Below are 24079 nucleotides of genomic sequence, written 5' to 3' on the forward strand. Positions count from 1 at the left end.
AGTTTACAGTGACAAATCAGAAAAAAATCAGAAAAAGCTCCAGGTTTCATCAATAATCTGCTGATCATCCTGCCAGAGCAACACGTAGCACAAGCTAGTAAGGAAACATGAATGAAAAGATTCATTAGTATGCAAAGGGCAAACAGGCCCTGTAGCATTACGTTAGCATGCATGCCTTCAGGACACTACTGAGCAGGAGGCAGGATGGGAGAGTAGCACACTTCTAGGCCGATCCCCAACTCTCACATCTAGTTCAGGGTGTGCCTTAGTTTGCCATCATGCTTTTGTGTGACTGGGAGTAACCACACACCCACTGTGTGATAACTGTCAAGGCACAATGGCAGCACAAAAGTTATAGGAGACCTCAGAGTACCTGGAAAATTAACAGATGACAGTACCACAATGCTGCAGTCCACAAGTGCCTCGCTGCAGCTTACCAGCATTCCATCTGAAAGGCTAGTGTTTTTACTTTCAGCCAAATAATGTTATGGAGAGGATGGCAGGCTGGAATACCAATGCAATATAGTACTAAATAAGATGACCAAGGATTCTGGTGTGGCCATGTTCAGGAGCAGTGAGTGTGGCATGTACACACCAGTCTACTTCACATAAAGTGTAAATGCTGTGGGGACCCATGGACCTGTTGAGAAAAAGAGAGGCCACAAAATACAAGCAACATATGTACAACTGATCAAGCATGAGTTACTTAGCGTAATGTTTTCACAATGTAACTAAACTAACCACTCTTAAAAGAAAGACTGCAGTTTCAGAACAACCACAGCGAGTTTGTTGCCCATATCAATTGTACTTCTCAAATGGCAGATTTTTTGTTTGTTTGTTTGTGTTAATATTATTCAGTGGTACTTCTCCATTTGGGTATAGGCTGTCATAAAATATGCATCTACCTAAAAAGCAGAATGATTTACACGTTCTCAGTGTTAACATAAACTGCAGGTCCATAGATCAGAAAACAAATGGATAATAGAAACAGCAGTGCTGTGTCCTATTTATATTTATGGCTTCACTGAAAGAGTATAACTATACATGCAGTGGACAGAAACCAAGACGACCTCTCAGTACTGTTTGAGAAGCTATAACTTAGTAAATAGTTTAAAGAAAATGTGAAGTTTTGCTGAGGGTGAGAGGGCTTTAAGACTGAATTTTTAATACTGATACGAACCTAGAAGCCTAATTCCACAGTGACACACTGTCACTCAGAACCCAAGGGAACTGTCTTCAAGAACTGATGTAACTCATCAGGGAGGAGACAGGGAAGACAGCCAAGAATCCCAGAGGGTAATAACCCCCTTGGGGAACACAGAAATGTTTCCCCCTTTGCTATACTGACACCTGATGATGTCTCATGGTACAGCAATAAAAAAGATACAGGTTATTTTTTTAAGCATTTCATATTCTGAAATCAAGAGAGCAAGAAAATACACACAAACTTATTAAAGAGTGTTACTGATAAACATTTACAGTCTTACGTACCCAGCAGTAATTTCATAATTTCCTCCAAGAAAGGTGGCCCATCCGTGCCTTGATCACCACATTTAAGGTTTAGTGTGTGTGTGTGTGTGTGTGTGTGTGTGTGAGAGTCGGAGAGAGACTGTATATACCTGCATGTCCACATGCCCTTCTATATCCTTTTGATAAAATTAAGTACAGTATCAAAACTGAAGGACATAGACCTTCATAATGAAAGGCACATCAGTCATGAACATCCATTAATATAATATTTTCAAAATTACTGTTTTAGTACATCTTTCTGATTTCTCCATAGTATTGTTTTTAATACATACATCTTTTCTGAGGAAATACTGATAAACCTTTTTTTTTTTACTTTAAGTATTAATTGATTACACCCATTATATACAAAATGTACAAGAGGCACAATTAATTAAGGTTACAACAGTGGGAAGAGTACTTATAAAGAAGCAGACCTGGGCGTATGATCACAGTGTGTTGGGAGATACATACAAAAAAAAAAAAAAAAGATAACATAATTCCACCTACCCATCCACAGGAGTGAGAAACCACTTGATGAAACTCTGAAATGTGATGGTCTAATTCACAAATTGTATATACTTCGTCATACTTGTGCCTGTAAGACAAATGATCATGTTAGGTCTTTCACATTCTCCGATTCCCAATGTAGTATGTTTCTGAAATGTAAGGCTTTGTATGCAAATAACACTTATTTAGTGTAAGGATAAACACTCGACGTTACAGAAGTATAGCTGATTTTGTTGTGTGATGTGCTTTGGTAACAGTATCATACTTTTCTGCAGTGTTTTGAAAACAGCTATAATATATTTTTCCACTGAAATATTAAGATATTTGCCACTGTTCATGTTTCTTTCGGCTTTTATGTTTTCTACGATATATCTGCTACATCAGGACTGATTTACAACGAATGGGACGGGTTCGTTACATTGCATTCAATAGGTCCTCCTCTTTCATGGTCATATCAGGCATCGTTTGTCTTAAGGAAAAGGTTCAGCTCGTGCTAAGTGGAAATTCTCGCAAATGTAGACGGCACTCCTAAATAAAATAAAAATCAAAACCAGTCAAAGTACAGCATTTACCATAGATAGCACAGAATACAGATAGCAAGCTTTCCTTCTACAAGAATGGCCTCCTATTAGTGGCTACATGCGGGGCACATTTGAGTTCCTTGCAAACCTGTCAACGTTTTTATTAGTTAGTGTCGTGTGAGTGACTGTGTGTGTGTGTGTGTGTGTGTGTGTGTGTGTGTGTGTGTGTGTGTTTGTTAGCGCCCACATTCTTATTACAACAACCAAAGGTCAGCTCGCCAAAGTTTCTGGATGATAGTCGCCATAACCAGGTATGACAAAAGAAATTATGCAAGAGTCCCTCTTTCTTCCCTCTGACAAATGCCCTATATACGTTAATTCTAGAAGAGGCAGGTGTGACTGAAACGTGATTCCTTTAGCAGCCACTGTAATGTCCTCTGCAGTCCAAAACTAAGAGATATCTATTTTAATGCAATTAAATAAAATAACTATATAGTTGAGATACATAACCTAGATTTATTGGCATCTTTTATCGCCTTAATAATTGTGTTGAAGCTGCGATTCCGTTCTCGTTATGCAGCTTTAGTAACACTAATTCTACTTTAATTTGTCAGGTAGTGGCTTCAGGAACAGTGCGGATAGTAACATTCTCAGCTCTGGACTGATACTTAAATCACAGGGTCTGCTGTTTATCTTGAGTGATTCCTTACATTCCGAAATTAAGCGGGCGCAGTGAGCTATTCTTCTGCACTCTGTCCATCAGGTCTGCATAAACCTCCCACGGACCTGTAATAAAGGAATACCTGGTTTATATAGTTTTGCTGCTTATGACTAAGAACCTTATAACCCTTACAACTGTGCAGGACTGGGATTTTTATGTGCGTTAGATGTGCTTGTACAAGTACTTCAGCCCAGAGCTGGTGGCGGTGGTCTTTCCTTACTGACAGACACAGGCTCCAGCCCCAGTAGTCCTGGTACCTTCACCAGGGTAAGAATTGTGACCGTGACGTGTACACTGACGTCTCCCTCCCGCCGTGCCCACTGCTGCCCTCCGGGAGGGGCTGAGAGCGGTGGCGGGGGCCGGCACATCTTTCTCCGACATCTACAGAGAGAAGGACTAAACAGCAAGAGGAGAGAAGGTGCTGCTGCTGTTGCTGAGAGACCGGAGAGCAGGAATACTACACATGAACAGGAGGAACTTGTGGATAGACGCAGCCGCGTGCACCTCGGGTATTGTGAGGGGAAGACGGCTCATGCCTTTGATTTTAGAGCGAGGGAGCGGGCGGACAAACTCGCGCAGCGGCATCTGGAAACGATAGAGCAGTCAACAACAAGCGGCAGGTAGCATCAAGCGCAAGGCAGAGCAGCACTAGCGCTGCGAGGACAGCCACATCTGGGAGCTTTGAACAAGAACAGAATCCGAGAAAAGGTGCTGAAGGACAGGCAGTTCGAGCCAGAAATGCTCCAGGGGGCTGCCACGGTGGGCAGCAGCACCAGCAGTAACAAGGGGCGGCCAGGAGCTGAGGCAGGTAAGGCGGCTGACCGAGAGGGAGTGCATTGCACGAGTTATTAAGTGGCGTTTTTACTGATAACACTCTGTCACGCAACACCTGATACTTATTGTCATACAAGACAGATGCTGTGTTCTGAGCCCAGAGTTGGCGTGGCAATCAGAGATGCTGTTCCTCGGGTTCAAAGCCGGCAGGGGGCTGACTTAAATGAAGCAGAAGAGCAGGTAGCGAAGTAGGACCATGCTGGGTCAGAGTCGGTCATTTTACGGTGACAATACCAGACCACAGAGTGATAATACCAGACCCATATAAAAAAAAACATGACTTGGAAATCAATGTCTCCATTAAAAAGGAGTGATGGGTTTCTGCCGGTACTGGGGTGGGGTGATAAACATAAGGCTTGTTCTAGGAGAAACACTTGTTTCTGAACACTGATGAGCAAGTGTTTGAAGTCTTTAATGAGCAGCCAGTTCATGCTCTTTTTCTCTGTGTGCTGCGCCCTGTGTTCAAGTGCAGCCGTTGCTCCTTGGGAGAATGGGTTGTATTGCATTTCTATTCCCGGTGGCTGTGCAGCGGTAGCGGGTACCGCACACGGGCATCAGCGGTGCGCTCATTCAGGTCAGCTTACGCTGGGTTAGTTCATAATAAGCAGAGGTAGGGGTAATGTACTCAGCATAAGAAACGGGTACGATGGATTTCCAGGGGTGCCTTCTCTCGAGATAGAACTTAGTGTACCTGGCGGGTTTAAGGAATGTTGACTATGCTGACTATTAATATTAGATAATTTATATTTTATAAGTATTTGTTTTTCTCCACTTGACAATGGGATCAAATTTTCAATACCGAGTGACATTATTTTTACTGGCGGTCCACATGTATATAAGGAGCAGCAGATGCAAGGTAAGGACACTTGTCAAGGGGTAATCATTTGTTGCGTAAGCAGCCCCTGGTCCCCAGGTACCTGTCACAGTTGTGCCAAAATTAGCTAGAATCCTTAAGCAGCATCCTTTCATATTCATTTAATAGACCCATCCAACATTTTTGCATTGCAATTTGAGTTATATCTATGCTTATGTGATTCTTTTAATGATCTAAACTTTTAACTTAAGTGCTCAGGGCAATGTGATCATATCAGTTTATGGAGGGGAGTTCTTTCCAGCATACAGAAAGATTTTGATGCCTGTTTCTTTGGGACACAGACCTTCCTTCACATTGATTTGAAATTGTCAGATGACTCGCTCCCTTAGTTTTAAGCTAGCACTTCGGAAAATCAATCTGCAGCTAGAAGGAAACAGAAGTACTGGGCGGACGAGCTGTCTTAACTCCTGGTTAATATCTCCTGGTACACGGCCTATTGGCTAGTTGAGGTTAACTATCCAATCAGTGACTGCAGTGTATTGCATCGCTTGATGCAGCTGGTGCTCTGGAGATTTGAAAGCAGTCTTTAATTGCAAGATGGTTAACTCTTAAAATGCTCATTGAATGGCATATATAACTGGTAAGGGGTGGATGTTTCAGCTTGTTGCAGGGCAGCATGAAATTCCAACGATTCTAGTTCAGTGCCTTTCAATCTAGCCGGTGCTAAATGATACAGGACACACTAATCTATTCAGATTGCAGCTCATAATCCCATGGTCGAATGACAGCAAAACGCATTGATAAATAAATAATAGAGTTGTTCCGAATCTTAATTTACGTTTCAGTGACAATTTCCCTGAAGCGCAGAAAGACTGTAGCACCAGGAAAGTGTCTGCGACTAGGACAAAGTGCTAATTAACTCTTTGTTGGTCAGTAGGCTATAATAAACAGTGGCAAATATTACAATATATGAATTGTTGGTGTTTTTTCTGTATTTGTGTATGTGTGGGAGGGGGGGGGGGTTCTTATATGCTACGCATAGGTGGTTCATTGCACAAAGCAGTCAGCTTATTATGTTGACAAGTGGAACTGTGGTGACGCACACAAATGCATGTTTGTATGCACAATTTCCACATGGAAGCAAGTCTCCATTTCACTGAATAATGTAACATATCTGCCATGCATTTATTTCCCCTTGTGCGTACCATTATCTGTGAATGTGTATATATTTCTATTAAAAATTAAACGTGAATTTAATAATCGTAATTCATATTAGATCATTTAAGTCAGTACACCAGCACAGGAAAATGGCTATTGTTATCACTTGAAGGGCAAGGAACGTGATGTTTTGAAAGACTGCAGACTAGCAAGTGATTAAAAGGATAAATGAAGAACGATAACAAATGTTTTTACTCTGTGTCACCTGAATTGTGGAATACTCACCTCACCTGTTTCTTTCATAGGAAATGATGCCTGAGAAATTAGCAGTATAATTATCCGGGAGTTGTGCAGGCATATTTTTAAAGAAAAAAATGGATTTGCTTTGCATTTTTTTTCAAAGTATGATGGAGGTTAAACCATTGCCTAAGCAGCATACAATGTGCTGTGTGAGATAATGTTTGCCCCTTTTTGAATGCCTTTTGAGAAAGGAGTGATAGAAGGTACATCTTGTATAATATTGCAATTTAAGGCTTCATGAATGCATTTCAGTTTCATGCAAAGTGTCCATCATTTTGCTTTTAAGGTTGTTGGTTACCTAAATTAGAATTGTTTGATTCTGAAGAAACTGCTTAAAGGAAAGGGCTATATACTGCATGACAAATGTAGATGCTTGAATTTTTGTTTTAACTGGAAAAGTAAGAGTCAGGTTCCAAAATCACCTCTGTCTCATTTCCAATCCCATCTGAAACAGTAGGAAGTGTTCATCCTGATAGCTTGCCAAAGTGAGTTATTATGCCAAAGTGAAACTCTTTGGATGAGCTACTGCTGTTTGACATTAGATGCATTTTTCCTCTTCAAACTGTGATTTGCTTTTGTAGACTGAATTAAATATATTGTACAGCCCAGATAGTTTAGAAGACAAAATTTATATAAGCATCTCCATTAAAATTAATTATTTTAGATGACCTTGCATATTAGTCACCTAAATATTCCTAAAAATAGAAAAGCACATTGATTGCTGGCATTCTTGTTTGTTTTGTTTCAGTCACAAATGAAGCATTGCATAAACAACAGGTACTGATATGTAAGGCCATTTAATAATAAATAATAATGTTGGATTGTTTAATGTTACATTCTTAGTAACAAAGATGCAAGTCAGAATATCTTTAGAGGGGAGAAAGACTCACAACATGGAAACAAGCAAGGACTTTGTTATCCTTCTTGTTCCATAACTTTAGAAATACACTAAGATACGTTGCCATAAACCCCTCCACATAAACCTCAGAAAATGTTTCATTTTCTAGAAGTGGCTGATTGCAGTAGTAAATAATGGTTCTTAATCTCAGATAATGATTCAGGATGCATGTCCTAATTATCAACTTTGATATGTGATGTGCAAGCCCCACAGTTTATGAGTCTGCATCATTTTTTGCAAATATGTATCTATTTTTCTTTAGCTAAAGAGTAGAATAACAATACATTCTCCCCGTATTACATAATATTCTCAGTTTTTTAACAGTCCCACAGCTGGCTGCTTTCATTGAAAAGAAAAAAAAACACACACTCTAAAGAGAAACATGTCTTCCTCCATCTTCTTGTCTTCATCTCACCATGTGTATCTCGGTTTCAGTGTTGATAAACAATTAGGAATGCAGAAAGATAGGTAAGCAGGAGGCTTCATTCCTCTGGGGACCTAATGCCTAGTAGTTAATGCAGACATGCCAAGCACTATGGTGGAATGATTGCATACTATGCCGTTTCAGCTTTACTGTCATATACACAACCTTGACTTCTCTTTAATGACAGTTTATAATAATTATACTCTGCAGATATCACAAATTAATGCAAAGATTTCCTAAGATGTTTCTATCGAGTTTCCTCTTTCAGCATCAGCAAGATTAGACAGCTACTAATGACACAGCCACGTTTAAGTTTGCATAACAACATTCCATCTTCCAACTTATCAGGGCTGCTGTTTATGCTTCTCATTGAATAATGTCGTCAAACTGACAGTGTTATTGGCTAACAAATAAAGTAGAATAATGCTTTCATATTCACTGGGTGTCGTCTGCTTCTCCTGTACTTTGACAACTTTGATGTATTTTCATTAGTTTATTTTTTCAGCTAGCTTCTGTTTGGCATTTGTTGCTCCTTCTTTTGTTGAGGTTACCTGCTGAATTAACTAGCTACTTAGCTGATGAATACAGATCTTAAAAGGAGTGATGCCATAAAGACATGTAAATATTTTTTTCACATGGGCCATAATACAAGAGTAGGAAGGTAAACAGTCGGCAGGTTCATGAAAGTAAGGAAATCAAAAACAAAACTCAGATATCCAAATTTTGCCAGGAAAAAAATGCATTTGGCAGAGGAAGCAGTCTTGCCATGACCACATTATTGCAGAATGTAGTTATAAGTAACAGTGTTATGGTCACGAGATGGATGAACTATTAACTTTGCCTGAATTTCTGAATTCAAAGTGTGTGAGGAATGTTTTATCAAAAGAGTTACTGTTTAGCCATGCTGCCATAAAACAAAGTATTTAGCATGAGCATCCAAACTGAGCCATAAGAGATGCTACTGGTATTAAGCTACAAAATGCAACACTAAATTTGAGTACAGCGTGCCAGGATGTTTGGCTTAAAATGTCATGGTCTAGTTTCTATCCAGATCGAGCACTGGATTTATGGTGTTGTGTGTATGTATCATCTGCACGATTACACTGCACTGTAACACTTGGTGTCAAACAGTGCTGATATATATGCGTATGTGTGTGTGTGCATGCACACGTAGCTGTTTAGATGTGAAATACTCTAAAGCTAAACCTTTTCTAGTGTAGCTATTACACAGAACGTTTAGTATTGTTCACAGCTGTATTACACTGGGGGTTTTAGCATAACATTCTATGAAGAAAATACTAGTCTCAAAAGACATCATGAAATTGTTAAAAGCATCAACAAAGAATTGATCATTGCATGCTTTAATAATACTTGTATCATAATCTGTACTATAAAACAATATGAAGGATATGAGAATTTTACAATATTAAACAGTTTTATAAATCTTACTGAATAAAGCAATGCATTTTAAAAGCAAACATTTTGAGCCCGGCATATTAAATGATAATTGCCTTCTGTTTTCTTAATTATATTTTATTTCAAGTTTAATGTTTATTTTCATATTATCTTTATGTACATCTGTGTTTGGGAATGCACCATTGTTTTAGGAAGTAGTCATATTTTTCTGTATGAATAATCTAAGATATTTGATATTTGTAAGTGTTCGCTGGATAGGGCATTGAATTCTGTATTCTAAATTACACTTAGAAGGCTCACATGACATCTGTTGTTATGGATCAAATTTTAGGAAACTCGAAGCAGGAAGCCAAACCAAATGGTGCCAAAACCTTAAGGAAAGATTGGGATTCTCAGTAGTAATGTTACATGCGTAAGACCTGTCCACAATGATCTACCATATATAAACATTGTTTTTCTCTATTCTGCATGATTTAAGTAGGGTTAAGTGCGACACCAAATATTTGTATTACTGTAATTTTCCATCATTTCTCAGCAGTTAGTAATGAAAAAAAAACCCTGAAAGTAGAAGACAAGTTGTTTTATATGTTGGGGTGGGTTTAAACCTGCATCCCTCCTGTATGACAGGATTTGTTTCTTATACACATGCAACTAAACGTAACAGATTCACAAGGGCATAGATATCTGTAATACAATTTGGTATGCGTTGCTGCTTTGAGTTTTCTATTTTTGGTACTCTGGACTGTACGATATTTTTCAGAGTATATTATAACATCAGGTTAAGGAAATGTATTTAACTTATACCCCATGTGGAGTTGCACTGGCATTATAAAAGGCTGAAAAATGGAGTTTTGTTGCAACAAATAGGTGGCTGGTAGTGCTCACATGGCTGTAACACTTTGTGAGGAAATACTGTCATGGATCAACTCAAAATAAGAAAATCTGACAATGCAGAAATGTTTTAAAATTCTTGTTAAGGGTATTTCCATGTCACTTTATGGTGTCAATAATGTGTTTTTATTTTGCATGTTCAGAATATGCGTCATTCAGAATGATAGAGCTAAGCAATGCCAGTAGCCCTAACTGACACCCCACTCTCATAAACTGGGTTAGTACCACAGGGACTACATTACCACTTGGAATGAGTAGAGTATTGACAGAATGAAGAGGAGGATGACTAAGCAGGAGTCAAACTGTGAAACTCTGAACAAAACAATGAATTCAGCATCTGCAAGAAATAAGACCGATCTTCATAATGATGGGGGCATAATGAAACAGAAGCAACAGGTGTACAGCACAGGGTCTCAAACCAGGTGCAGCACGCCAATAGATATGCAGTGCAGGGTCTCAAACCAATGTGGCTTTGTATATGCCTCGTTACATAGCTTAAAATGCCAGCTTCAGTCTTTTGATTTTGCCTATAAAATCCTATAATGATCACAAGAAGGGACTTGTTTTGTTGCGGTGGACATGATTCATTTCTACTGGTATCAATGCCATGTTTTACCAGGCTGAAATGGCAGCTGGTCTCACAAGGCATTCAGTAGTTGTTTTAGCAGCTGTGAAAACAGTGTTGATGACAACAACATTCAGACAAAACAAATTATTTTTTTCTTCCTGTTGCTTAATAGACTATGTGAGGTGGGCTACGTTATTGCATCATTTCACCCTGTACATCACTCTGTTTGCATCCAGTGCTATGGCCTAAAATAACAACTTATATAATTGTCACCTAATGATTGCGTAACAGTAGGTCAGAGGTGACATTTATAGCAAACACGAGTAAAGGAAATAAGCACCTTATACAAAAAGAAGGCACAATCAGAACAGATAATACTGGAATGTTCTAGCTCTTTCTGTTGTTTTAAATACTGAAGAGCTATGGAATGCTGTGTTTGCAAGGATCACAGAGGTTTCAAGGTCATGGTGATTTTTCTTATTGCTCACTGAGACATGCGGAAATGCTGGTTGTGCAACCTAGAGCTAAGTGATGGCAGTTGCCGACCCATTTTATTAAAACATGGCACTATATAATCTCACAATGCACTGATACATACCCAGCATCTATTACAGGGAGGGTATGTAGAGGACTGTATGCATTCTAAGAAACAACCTTGCTCAGGTATCCTCGTTTTGTATACTCCATGTTGGTACTTTAACTTTGTCTGTTTATAGAAAGCATCCTTCATTTTAACAGTTGGATGCAATAGGTCCTAGCCTGATTATGTTGATTAATTTTCACAAAATCTGTGATAACCAGAGTTCATCTTGACTTCCATTATTATTATTTGTAGGTGTTTTATTCCCACACCTTCCCTGCTGGTCTGTCAGGCTGGGGAACGGCTACAGATGCATGAGCATATCCAGGGCAGGAAGAAGCACAATGTCAAGCCAGTCATTTTATATATATTTAAGTAGCCATATTATTTTTGAAATAAATGGGTATTCATATTATCTGAGACATAACACATTACAGCAGCATTGTAGTAACAATGCAGATGTGCATACATGGACACACAGACACACATGCACAAAATAATGCATGGTTTCTGGTAACATTTCCATCACAGTTCTACAGCTAAACCCACACAACACACAGTTCCTTCTACAATGACTATCTTCTCAATAAATGCATCTGTGGATAGGAATCTTCATATATATTTTATGTACGGGAAGAAATAAAGAATTTTTGTAATGATTTGGATGCTGTTTCCGTCTAATGTTCTACTTCCCTTTTATTTGTAAATACATTGCACAAAAAATGTTTCATTTAATCATTTCTAAACTATAATCTGAAGTAGCGATGTTAGTTTTTTAAAATGATATTCACTTCTGCCGACACACCCCCTTTCTTCTTGCACAGGTATATGATCTGGTTCTGACTCGGTTAGCTTGTAGTGTTATACTGGGCTGCTGCATTAGTGGTACATATCAACAAGTTGTGTGACGCAGGCAAGACAGTAAAACAAATGTATAAAATGATTTTGTTGTGTATTATGTTGTTTCATGAGGCATAATAATAAATACCTTGCAAGTCAAACGGCTGACCATAATTTTCTTAAGTGAACTTTGTGGACAGCATGAAAATCTGAGAGTGCATAACAAATGAAAGAAATAATCTTCATGTGGTATCGTCTGAGAGAGACAATATTATTACTACACCATAACTTAACAAAGATGATACTAACTACTTATTGAGCCAGAAATGTGTTTGCAGCGTCAATAAAGAAGAAAAGTTCCTTTATATGATCCACAGGTTCTTGGAATCACAGTGAATATCTGTCAAACAACAAAATATTCTCTGAGCCTGCCCTAGGATATCAGGAAAGTACTTTGAGCCTCTCTATGAAAAGAGTATGCATCGATGTACAGAATTTACCTGGTTTTGAACCATGCACACAGACACATTTGCAGCAAGAAGCATTTCACTTTTATTAGTGATTTGCTATGCAGTATAGATATTTTCTGAATATTATCAAACATTTGTGCAGATCATTACAAGAAATGCACAACAGTTGCTGTTTTAAATATACATTTCTAGACTTGCTTGAGACTCCAAAAAGAAGCTGAGGAATCGTGATGTAGTCTTATCACTATCAAGATATCTCTAAAGATACTTACATTTTTTTATATTTACCCTGTTTTTGAGCATCCCAGATTCTTTCTTGACAGTTAACCTGGAACCCACTTTGTAAAATAATATGTTTTTACACATGTACAAAAATTACTTTAATATCAGGTTACATTCTTTGTTTGTTTTTTTTTTTTATCTTTGCAGTGCTGTTACAATTTTTCCAAATCTACCTTCCACTGATATTTCCTTTTTAAGGCTCCACTAATATATCTTTTTAAAAGGATGTTTAACATGGTTCCTATCTCCTTCCTGCTCTTCAGTAAAATGTCTTCATTTTCTTTCATCTTCGTGTTCAATAGATCATGCTGCTGATTTCAAAAACAATTTATTTTTCTTAAGTAGTTGTGTTCTCCAGAATTCTCTGTCTTGTTCTATACATTATTATTCTCTGCTTTTTATGGTCAGAAGGGCATTCAGTCCTAAAAACGTCTCTGCCTTCTTAACTGCAGTAATATATGGTCTTGCCAGTTTCAATACTCATGTTCCATTTATACATTACTTTTTGTCTTTTTTAACAGGATGGATTATATTTTTATTGATACTTTTTTAAATTTATTTTGCATTCCGATTTTTATCCTCTGTAAGCAAGCAATTTGTGTAAATATTTCCCTACTTTCATCTAAGCTGCTGTATAATTGTATATCTTCCAAATAAAGCCTCGTTTTTTCCTGTATTACCAGCAGTTATAATTACAGATCTACTTTAAAATATGTGTCCCACGAACAGACTTACATATCATACTACCTCCTATCTGTCCATTGTCTGACTATAAAACATTAAGGGACACCATCTGTTTTCTTTGCTGTATTTGATTTTCTTCCTTATAGATTTAAAGTTCTCAGTTAAATTGTTAGTGTAGTATGCAGAAATCCATGTCTGATGCTTAGCTGAGTGGGGTGATGGATATGTAATGTTATAAGAGCTTTCATCATCCTGTTGTATCTGCTTATGGCTCCACCCATTCACGCGCTCCTATCAACAGTGTGCAGAATTCCTAATACCATAGGTACCTACAAGGAAGTAGCTGTACAGCTTCATTATCTGGTTGTAAAGGTAGTGTCTGAAGAAGTACCCTCTGCACAGCTGATAACATCCCTCCCCACAAATCGCAAATAAGATTCTCTCACCCTGTAGCCAAAAACATATTCTTCATTTAAAAATCCAGGCCATTTCATTCTGTATTCTCAATACCATAATTTGATAATATTAATAAAATAGTATTGTAAGCTTCGTTGACGTTAAACTAGTATATGATGAATGTTAAATGTACAGGTCTGTAGATTAGAAATTCGTATCCTATTTTCCATTTCTGACCCATTATATTAGCATTGTATTCACTTCCTGATGTTTGGAAATGTTTATTCTTCCTAAGATTTTATTAATTCTGATGTTAGTCCTGTCACTTTCCTTACCTTATGAAGAGTAAACAAGACAAATATAAGAAACATTTGCAAAAAGTGTTCTGTGGATATATCTTAACTGGTTGAGTGCAGTGTGAATGTCATATCTAAATTTTCCAGTAGGAAGAAATGACTTTTCCCAGAAGTATTTCATCACTAGTCAAAGAATTGCAATAGAATGCCACCAACCAAAACTAAAATTCTTCATAGGTTCCTAGACTAAGCTTATGTCCTACTGATCATCAAAAAGCTTGCTTATTGTGACACCATGTTGATATCTGTATATGCATACACACACACACACACACGCACACACACACACACACACACACACACACACACACACACACACACACACACGTATTTCATTCATATCTACATACTCATGGTTTTTGAAGGAATTTGCTGATGGAATATGTTGCTTAATATAGTCATGTATTCCCATTTTCTTTTTCTTTTTTTAGTATTAACTTCCCTGATCTGATCTGGTTCTATCTATCTATCTATCTATCTATCTATCTATCTATCTATCTATCTATCTATCTATTTATCTATCTATCTGTCTACCACATGGTTGCATTCCCAGCACAGCAAGCTAATGATAGAACCACTTCAGACATTGCCTTATGATAAGACAGGGGTCACTTCTTAGCAACAGATCTTGAAGTTTTTCTGAATAGTTCAAGTTTTCCAAACATATCATCTTTCTAGTTAGGAATTGTTGTAGCTTTTTAATTTCATTCAGGTAGCTTATTCAAAGATTATAAAATGACGTATTATATTCAATAATGAGCCTGATCACTGAGGTATAACACTATGCAGTGATCTCCCTGGATTCTCTAAATATGCTCTTTAGAATTAGACGAGCTACAGAATTTGCTTTTTTAATGCTGAGAGATGCACACTAATCACAATTAAAATTCACCAGGGATTGTCCTAGTGAGCCTGGGTATTTCAGGAATTACCTAGAGTGCAGCATAGAAGATTCCCACTTCATTCTTTTTTGATTGGTTGTCAAAAATGACTTTCTATTCTTTGACGGAGTGTACTTGGTAACTAAGAAGGCAAAGAATAATGCACTAGTTTTCTTCTTAGTATATTAATGTAAGTTACATTTTAGATGTTCCATATATTTATCTATATCTATATTAATATATCTGTCTGTATATCTATCTGTATATATTTTTTAAGGTTAACTTATAGTTGACTATTGTTTTTAAATCTTCAATAATTATAACATTTTGCTATTTTTTTAATCATAATTTATGTTCTTGTCTCCAAGTCTAATAATTTTGCATTTATTGACATTAAAGGGAAGCTCATCACCTGTACCAGGGGTGTATTTTTGTAGATCATCTTGGAGAATCTTGGCAACTTTATCAAATTATTTGCTTTACCCTCTTTGCAAGCATTACCATATTTGCATATTCTTTGCACATTTCCCATATTTGCTATTGAGAGAAATAGTCCCACTAGAAATGGCCCTGGTGCAACCATATGAGGCACTGCTATTTACCTCCACAGGTAAAGACAGGAAACCCCCTAGCTTGACTAGTTGATATTTCATAATGTGTAATAGAGTAAAAAAACTCAGCTAGTTCAATAAAACCAGTATGCCCTGTTAGCCCCACAAGTCTTCAAACACCTCACAGGATTCAGTACACAGGATCTCCCCTTGGTAAAGCAACATTTACTCTTACTACAGTCTCTGCTGCTGCTTATGAAATATTACAAAACCTGGTGAGAGGGCATGGATATACTCTGCATTCATAGTTATTTTGGAAGTAAAAGCATTTAGACACTTCATCATGGAAAGAAATTTGGGAAAAAAAACACGGCTTGAATTGGTGTTGTTGGATCACCAGAAGGATCCCACAGATGTAGAACTGCTTTTTCATCTTACTGCGCAGCAAGCCTTTCATGTCTCATTATACCACTGAGCTCTTGCATTTCTGCTGTTGTATTGCACTGCAAACATTTTATATGCTGTTGCTGCTGCTGCTGCATACTGGTGAGGAGCTGTCAGATACCAATGCTTTGCTGCTACTGCATCATAGTACAGAGCCATCACATGCTGCAGACATATTTGTGCATTTTGCTCTAAAGCCTTCAAATGCACCTTCTTGGATGTGGCAGCTCACACTTCCTTTCTTCTGGCATCATGCTGTGGTCTTCCTCCTTACATTGTACTTCCTTGCTATTATGATTGCATTGTGGACCCCTGTAATGCTGTGTCCCTGATGATGAGCTTTATTTATTAATTTATTTAATTTACCAAGTTAATTCTCTGATCACAGTAGACCATTTGCAGGCACAGCATCCATTCACATCCTGTAGACTTGCTGTCAACATTATGTTGTTCGGCCTTAAAATGCTGCATCTTGTTTTTGCTGCAAATCTGTCATTGTTTACCTCATGCTGTAGAACCTGCTATGCACATTCTTGAAGCAAACTGTTCTTTGCTTTATAATTGCTATAATGTTGAGCCCAAAGAATTTCTGCTGTAGGATAATAGCAGTACTAGGACTTGCCATTTAAGAGTGAACTGATGGTATAGATGGGAATGTGTTATAGTGCGATGATATTCCCAAAACTCAGCATTCGGTAGTAGCTTGTAGCTCAGCAGGACAGAGTACTTCCTGTCTTCCAGACTGTGTGCTCCTGCAGGATGCCAGGCTGCGTCCTTCTGAGCAGGGTTCTGCAAAACTAGCTTGTCCATCTCTACAATGTAATAGTTGCATTTTATTATGGAGATTGTAGCCCATTAAGAAGCCATCTGTTTTTGTTATCAATAACCTGTTGTCCAAATTCATTTTTGTATGTGAAGTGACAGTTTAAGTATGTTGATCGTCCTTCCTTCATTTTCATACTCCTTGGATTCATTCAACAGCATGCTAATACTCCTTGGATTCATCCAACAATGTGCTAATACTCCTTGGATTCATCCAACAGTGTGCTAGTACTCCTTGGATTCATCCAACAGTATGCTAATACTCCTTGGATTCATCCAACAGTGTGCTAATACTCCTTGGATTCATCCAAAAACATGCTAATACTCCTTGGATTCATCCAACAGCATGCTAGTACTCCTTGGATTCATCCAACATTGTGCTAATACTCCTTGGACTCATCCAACAGCATGCTAATACTCCTTGGATTCATCCAACAGCATGCTAATACTCCTTGGATTCATCCAACAGCATGCTAGTACTCCTTGGATTCATCCAACAGTGTGCTAATACTCCTTGGACTCATCCAACAGCATGCTAATACTCCTTGGATTCATCCAACAGCATGCTAATACTCCTTGGATTCATCCAAAAGCATGCTAATACTCCTTGGATTCATCCAACAGTGTGCTAATACTCCTTGGATTCATCCAATAATGCACTAATACTCCTTAGAGTCATCCAACAGCATGCTAATACATTCAGCAATATCCTGCTCTTGACGTCATGGTAGAGAAGGGCAAGAAAAGGAAATACTTAGTGAATGAAAAGTATAACATTTCACATTTTCAAGAGAATTCAGCTACGTAATTGAGGTAATGGACTGCCTTCATGAGCTGTCAGCATGGACTATCATATCATAGTTCTTGTACATCATAAAGAATCTTCATGAAGTATTAGTCTTGTGATTTGATTCATGAAACGGCTACATCTAAATAGGAGAATCTAGGTTCTTGATGCTTATTTGGTAATATTTAATGTGTATCATAAGACATTTTTATCATATGGTATAGTTACCTTATTTTACAAAGTGGAAGTGAATCGATTTGTTTTATTTCAGATAAATTACCCAGCTTGTAATAGAAGTTGCAGTGAGTTGTCCTTCCGGCTAGAAAGGTATTAGATGGTGTGAGTGTGGTCTAGATGGTAAAAGGGCACCAGTCGGATATATCAGGTTAAAATACAGATAGCTGTGAAAGGATAGTTGCCAGATTTACAATCACTTACTTTTCTTAACTTCTTTACTAAAGTATCACTAACAAAGATGATTTATTCAAGTGTGCAAGGAATGCCATATAGGCCTGATGTATCTGCTTTTCACAAAAAATTCCTCCAAGAATAGAAATGTGTTTGCATCAGAATCTTTGGATTAGAGATAAAGTGCAAACAGCAGTCCATAATGAAAGATGTTTGCATTTCAGTTACCGAAAGAAGCAGAGTGTTACTCCAGATTATTATAACAGATGATCAATCCATGTAATGGGAAAAGAACCATTGTGTTAGGGTTGTGCAGCGATAACCTTAAATGCTTACCAGTCAGGTTTTCTTTAAATATACTGTTGCTGGGGTTGAAGGTTATATGCATGTAAAGAAAAATCTGTATTATCTAAAATAACTGTATATACAAAATTATGAAATTGTTTTTAGCCTAACTTCCTGAAACGGTAGCCAGCAATACACATCAGAAAACAATTTGAAAAAAAAAAAAATTATGCATTTGACCAGCAGACCTAGACTGTAAAAAACTGTAAAAGTATTAGAAAATCACATAATTTTGTATTTACGTGATTAGATAGGCTCTAATGATAGAAAGGTTGCTGAAACAAGATAGTTAAAAACAATGCTTGCTGTAACTGCAGGACGGACCTCTAATACATTGCAGATTTACAGATACCTTCCCCTGATGAAAATAAAAGTGGAATAAGAATATGACAAATAAATTTATTACAGTGTGGAATTAAAGTGGTACTAGAGAATTATGGAACATGTCGATGCTTAATTGCAGCAGGCTTTCCTGCATAACAGCAGCTGCAAAAGCATTGTTTTCACCTTATGAAACAAAGCCAGTGGAAGACGAGTATGATGCTGCTTGAGTCACTGAGAGGGAAACTAAATTCTCTGAGCTGGCCTGCACACACACACATTAGGACTGTAGGAAGAGTTAGTAAAGCCTCTGATGTAGGAGCACCGATGTTTGTAATTGCATTGATAAAGCAGTACTGAGCTCCCACAGCGACAAGACTTCCATTATCCTGATAACGACTGATTCAATTTTTAGGCAGCCAGTGACCCCTGTCTGTGACAGTATTTGTTTGTGAAGAGGCATTATCAGCAGATGTATCTAAACTGAAAACTAGAGAAGACAATTTTTTTTTAAAGGTTTTCTTTTAAGTCTTACATTTTGACAATAATGACTGCAGAATATTTTTTATTCAAGACAGGAAAGGAGAGAGAACTTTGTGTTTCCCCATATCGCAAATGAGCATTTATTTTAACCATTGCTAGTAGCCTACACAATGCTGTAGGAGGGAAAGCTGTGAAATATGAAGCTGGCCATATGACAAATACTTTGAAGCATCTTTCAATCAGTGTATTTCACTGTGTTTGGCATTTTATTTCTTTTGATTTAATTACAAAACGTGTCAATGTATTGGTTCAAAGGCATTACTTTACAGCTCTGCCTGATCACATGCTGATGCAGTGAGCATCCTTCCTGTGCAGGTGTAGGTAAACATTTTCTTGTAATATAAAGACTATACACAATTCTCTTAGCTTACTAGTTGTGAGCATTCTGCTAAAAAAATACATGGTTCTCATAAATCTTTAGAAGGTGAATGTTGACACGGAATTTAGTTGTAAGTTCATGCCAAACTGTGAATGGCTGTTACAGTTAAAGTTTGAACACGTAGACTTGAGAATGGTCTAGCACAAACACAGCAAGGAGAGCAAGACTTTAAATGACAGCTGTCATTGAGTAGGAACCTTCTGAAGTGTAGCAGAGCTTTGATTGATATTTCACCACTACCACTTTTTGGTTGCGTAAGTCACAATGCTTATTAGCTTTGAAAGCTTCTTCCTTGCTGACGTAAATGCATAATTAGTGTAGGTAACTGGCATGTTGATTTCCACAATGGACATTACAAGGACTTGACATTTCTTCTTAGCTTTACAGGGTGAAGGGGTACAGTACTTATCTTTTCCACTACAAGAGACAGGGATATAGAGAGATATGGCACAGCTTCTTGGCTGTATACAGTGCAGCCTTATGGTACTGGTTCTTCACAGCACTCAGTAGTATAGGGATATGACGCTGGTTGTTTACAACACTCAGTAGTACAGGGATATGGCACAGGGTCTTGGCTGCACACAGTACATGGATATGCTACTATTTTTTGGCTGTACAGAGAACATAAATATGGTACTTGCTTTGGGCTCTACATAATAAAGGGATACAGTACTGGATCTTGGCCACACCCAGTAGTACTGGGATATGGCACTGGTCCTTAGCTGTACATGGTACAGGGCTGTGGTACTGATTCTGTGCTGTACAGAGATAACAGTTCTAGTTCTTGGCTATACACAATAAAGAGATATGGTACTGGTTCTTGGTCACACTAAGTAATATTTGTATATAGCACTAATTTTTGGCTGTGGGTAGTACAGGGATACAGTACTGGTGCTTGGTAGCACCCAGTAGTACTGGCTCTTGGCAGTGGACAGTACAGGGGTATGGTACAGGTTCTTGGCAGTGGACAGTACAAGGGTATGGTACTGGATCCTGGCAGTGGACAGTACAGGGGTATGGTACTGGGTCTTGGCAGTGGACATTACAAAGGTATGGTACTGGGTCTTGGCAGTGGACAGTACAGGAGTATTGTACAGGTTCTTGATAGTGGACAGTACAGGGGTATGGTACTGGATCCTGGCAGTGGACAGTACAGGGGTATGGTACTGGGTCTTGGCAGTGGACATTACAAAGGTATGGTACTGGGTCTTGGCAGTGGACAGTACAGGAGTATTGTACAGGTTCTTGACAGTGGACAGTACAAGGGTATGGTACACATTCTTGACAGTGGACAGTACCTGAATAGGTTTCTTGGAATTGCAGAGGCCTTGTGCTCCACGTTCGTGTCTGGTAAATCACATTTCATCTGCTAAAAATCCACAAATGAAAGAAGTTTGTTGCAAGAAGCAGAGTATCTAACTCCTAAATTCAAAAGAGCTTGTAGCAGCAGCAGTATTAAAAATCATAGTTAAATGCCTGAAATCAAATAATTTACAAATACAGAAATAAAGAAAAGCAGCTGACACAATAAAAGGGTAAGACTGAAGTTATAGAAAAATTGAAAGAAAGAACTGAATGGGGGTGGCCAAAGAAGAGAAGCTGAGATAATTTACTCAGAATTAGTACTAAGGAGGATTTATGTTGCTTATTTATTTTTGTAATACATTGGGTTTATATATGTGCTTTTAGGGGTACACCCATGTCTATTTTCAAAATACAGCTTGTACGAAGACATGCAGATATATTTGCTTGTGACTGATAATTTGGTGATGTAGGTTCAGGGGGCCTATTTTCAGGCATAACCTGTCAGAATACAGAAAGGCAGAGGAGTGCAATATGGAGTATCTACTTAGAGGGAAATACTATAATATAAGAAGATAAAAAACTGGGTCCAATGGATGCAGTATATCTGAAATCAGTTGAGAGTTGAACAATACCTACACATAGTATAAAGACTTGGAGGTCGTGCATTTCTCAACCACCTTTGTTGGGAAATGTAAGTTATATGAATGAACAGGAGTAGTCAGCTTTTTTTTTTTTTTTTTTTATTGTGACATATCGAGCTGAAAACACTTTTTCACGCTATGAGCGATGCTCTGTGTGGGGACACATGCTCGAACTATGTGTATACCTAGGTCATGGTACTAATGTGGAATTTGGAAGAATAAATCACTGAAAACTACCTACTGGGAGTACCTCAGCCAGTACCTCAAAATGCATTGTAACTAAAATGGACAATACATTTTGAACAACAAAGTAGCATAGTTTTCTGTGGGGCATGCTGCCCCATATACACTTCACAGGAGGCTGTATACCTACAACCACCTAAACAGTATAATCAATTCTGAAACCAGAGAATAAGTTAAAACTCTAAGCTGTAGCACTTCTAAGCTAAAATGACATATTTCACTGAAACCTGCTTTTTTAATTAAAGTAAGCCAGGGAGTTCTGTTGTTCTGTACTGGTATTCAAAAGAGGAGCTAATGGTGCCATGGAAATACTTTCTGCCAAAATAGACTTGTGTTATAAATCAGGGTATTATAATGCTGTGATACCCCAGAAAAAAATACATTAAGCATCAAATGAGGCTCCTATTAAATACAGATAAGGTACACTTTCTGAAATTCAGAAAAGCAAATTCAGTGTTAATTATGAAATGAATGTAACTTCATCTGGTCTCATCTTTATTCAAGGATGCAGATATCTCAGTCAGTAGGAAACTCTCCTTTATTAATTATACTTTTTGAAACCAAGGAAAACGATCACTAGTGATTTTTTTAAGTCCACCTCACATCTAGGATCCCTGTGCACATTAAAATTCAAGCCACAAGACAAACAAGTACATAAACAGAATCAGAAATGCAATAATATCTTACCCCACTGTGAGAGTAGCAGGCCATCTTCAATTCTTTATTTGTTACAAAAACAGGCCAATTAACTAACATCCATCATTCAGAAACAGTTAAAAGCTGTCCAGATTTTCAGAAGACACTACTTAGCTTTAAAATAGAATAAAAATAACCAGATTTAGTCACTGAAAGAACTCAGCTTTACTCATACATGATTGGAGGATATGGTAATCTTAATTCTTAAACTTGTAGAAAGTAAAAGTCCAAAGGTCTTATCTCACTTTTTAATCCCCCTTTTTATAGCAACTTGGTGAATGTTATTTCTTCCCCGAAACCATGCTCCTATCAAAGGGCAATATGTGAGAAGATAAGAAAAGTCAAGATAATGAAACTGCTAACATAAGATAAATAAATGAATAAATTAGTCATATATTCAGTATGTGCCCATGTAGAGGCAATTTTTTTTCAACAGAGTGAAATTTGGATATTGTTTTGAAAGCTTTTTTTAAGAAGGTAAAATGAAGTCAGGCAACAAAGGACTTTTACCACCACATTATAAAGAGGTATGAGTTTTGTTGAAACATGTAGTGGTTTAAACATAATGTACTGAGTATATAGAAGAAACACTTAAAAAAACAGCAGAAATATCAATGCATTTAAATTAAACGGAATGTGAAGATGATAAATATATTAATTTTAATGAATAAGTAGCAGATATAATGGGATAAAAATGAAAAAAAAAACTGCTATGATACAGTACACAGGGTAACACACACAGTCAGGATTAAACCTGTAATACTAGCTCTACAACAAAATGCATAGCCAGTGCACAAATAGTTATTGAAAAGAGGCTTAAGTATCTTTGTGGAAACTTTAGCAGATAATCCCAATAGCTGGGTACAAAGTGCCTAAAGATGCTAGGCACAACTTCCCTATGGTTAGGCAGTATTAAAAACTTAAATATATATATATATATATATATATATATATATATATATATATATATATATATGTGTGTGGAACAAATTGATTTCTACCGTTTCCTGCATCCCAAAGTTAGCTAAATTTAAAAACAGAGCTTAAACTGCATACTTTGCTGTCTAGGTTAAGTGCATAATACTTCAAAACAAAAGGTACATTTTTATCAATTGTTTACAAAATATTTCATATGAGCCAACTGCACCTCTCTGTATGCTCATTTGTAGTCCATGTGTTTAAAAATGTAAAGGTTTGATTGGGATCTTTTAAAACAGTCTTAAAAGTACTAAGATTTTCATGCTGATAGTCTGGGATATGGTGTACATCTGTACATCTGTCACCTTAAGTCAAAGCCATCATGTTGAAGAAACCATGATCCCCTATATTGCTACTTCATGACCTTCATCTCAACCTTTCCACATTATTAAGTGCACTAAACAAAATCACCTGATTATACCTAACTTTATCTGCATTGATCTGGATGATAGCATCTCTTATATCATTTAACCAACAACCAAGCAAGTAGGTCAAAGTAACTGATTCCTGTTACTGTTGATATCAGATTCTTTACTTCTCTTGGAAGTGAATCTCCTATAACTATT

General features: G+C 37.5%; 1 protein-coding gene across 4 annotated transcripts in view; it reads left to right on the plus strand.

Moving 5' to 3' along the window:
- Window positions 1-3620: 3620 nt before the first annotated feature.
- Window positions 3621-24079, plus strand: part of TENM2 (teneurin transmembrane protein 2) — a 1770657-nt gene continuing 1750198 nt past the window's right edge. For 2 of the 4 annotated variants that reach the window (XM_044069584.1, XM_044069586.1), the window contains exon 1: window positions 3621-4066. In XM_044069584.1, the coding sequence (XP_043925519.1) occupies window positions 3997-4066 (70 nt within the window). In that variant the 5' untranslated portion in view covers window positions 3621-3996. The remainder of the gene's footprint in view (window positions 4067-24079) is intronic. The other 2 variants (XM_044069585.1, XM_044069588.1) reach the window with 1 other exon arrangement.

Source organism: Protopterus annectens, chromosome 4.part0, assembly GCF_019279795.1.
Source record: "Protopterus annectens isolate FY-2018-M chromosome 4.part0, PAN1.0, whole genome shotgun sequence".
Taxonomy (NCBI): domain Eukaryota; kingdom Metazoa; phylum Chordata; order Ceratodontiformes; family Protopteridae; genus Protopterus; species Protopterus annectens.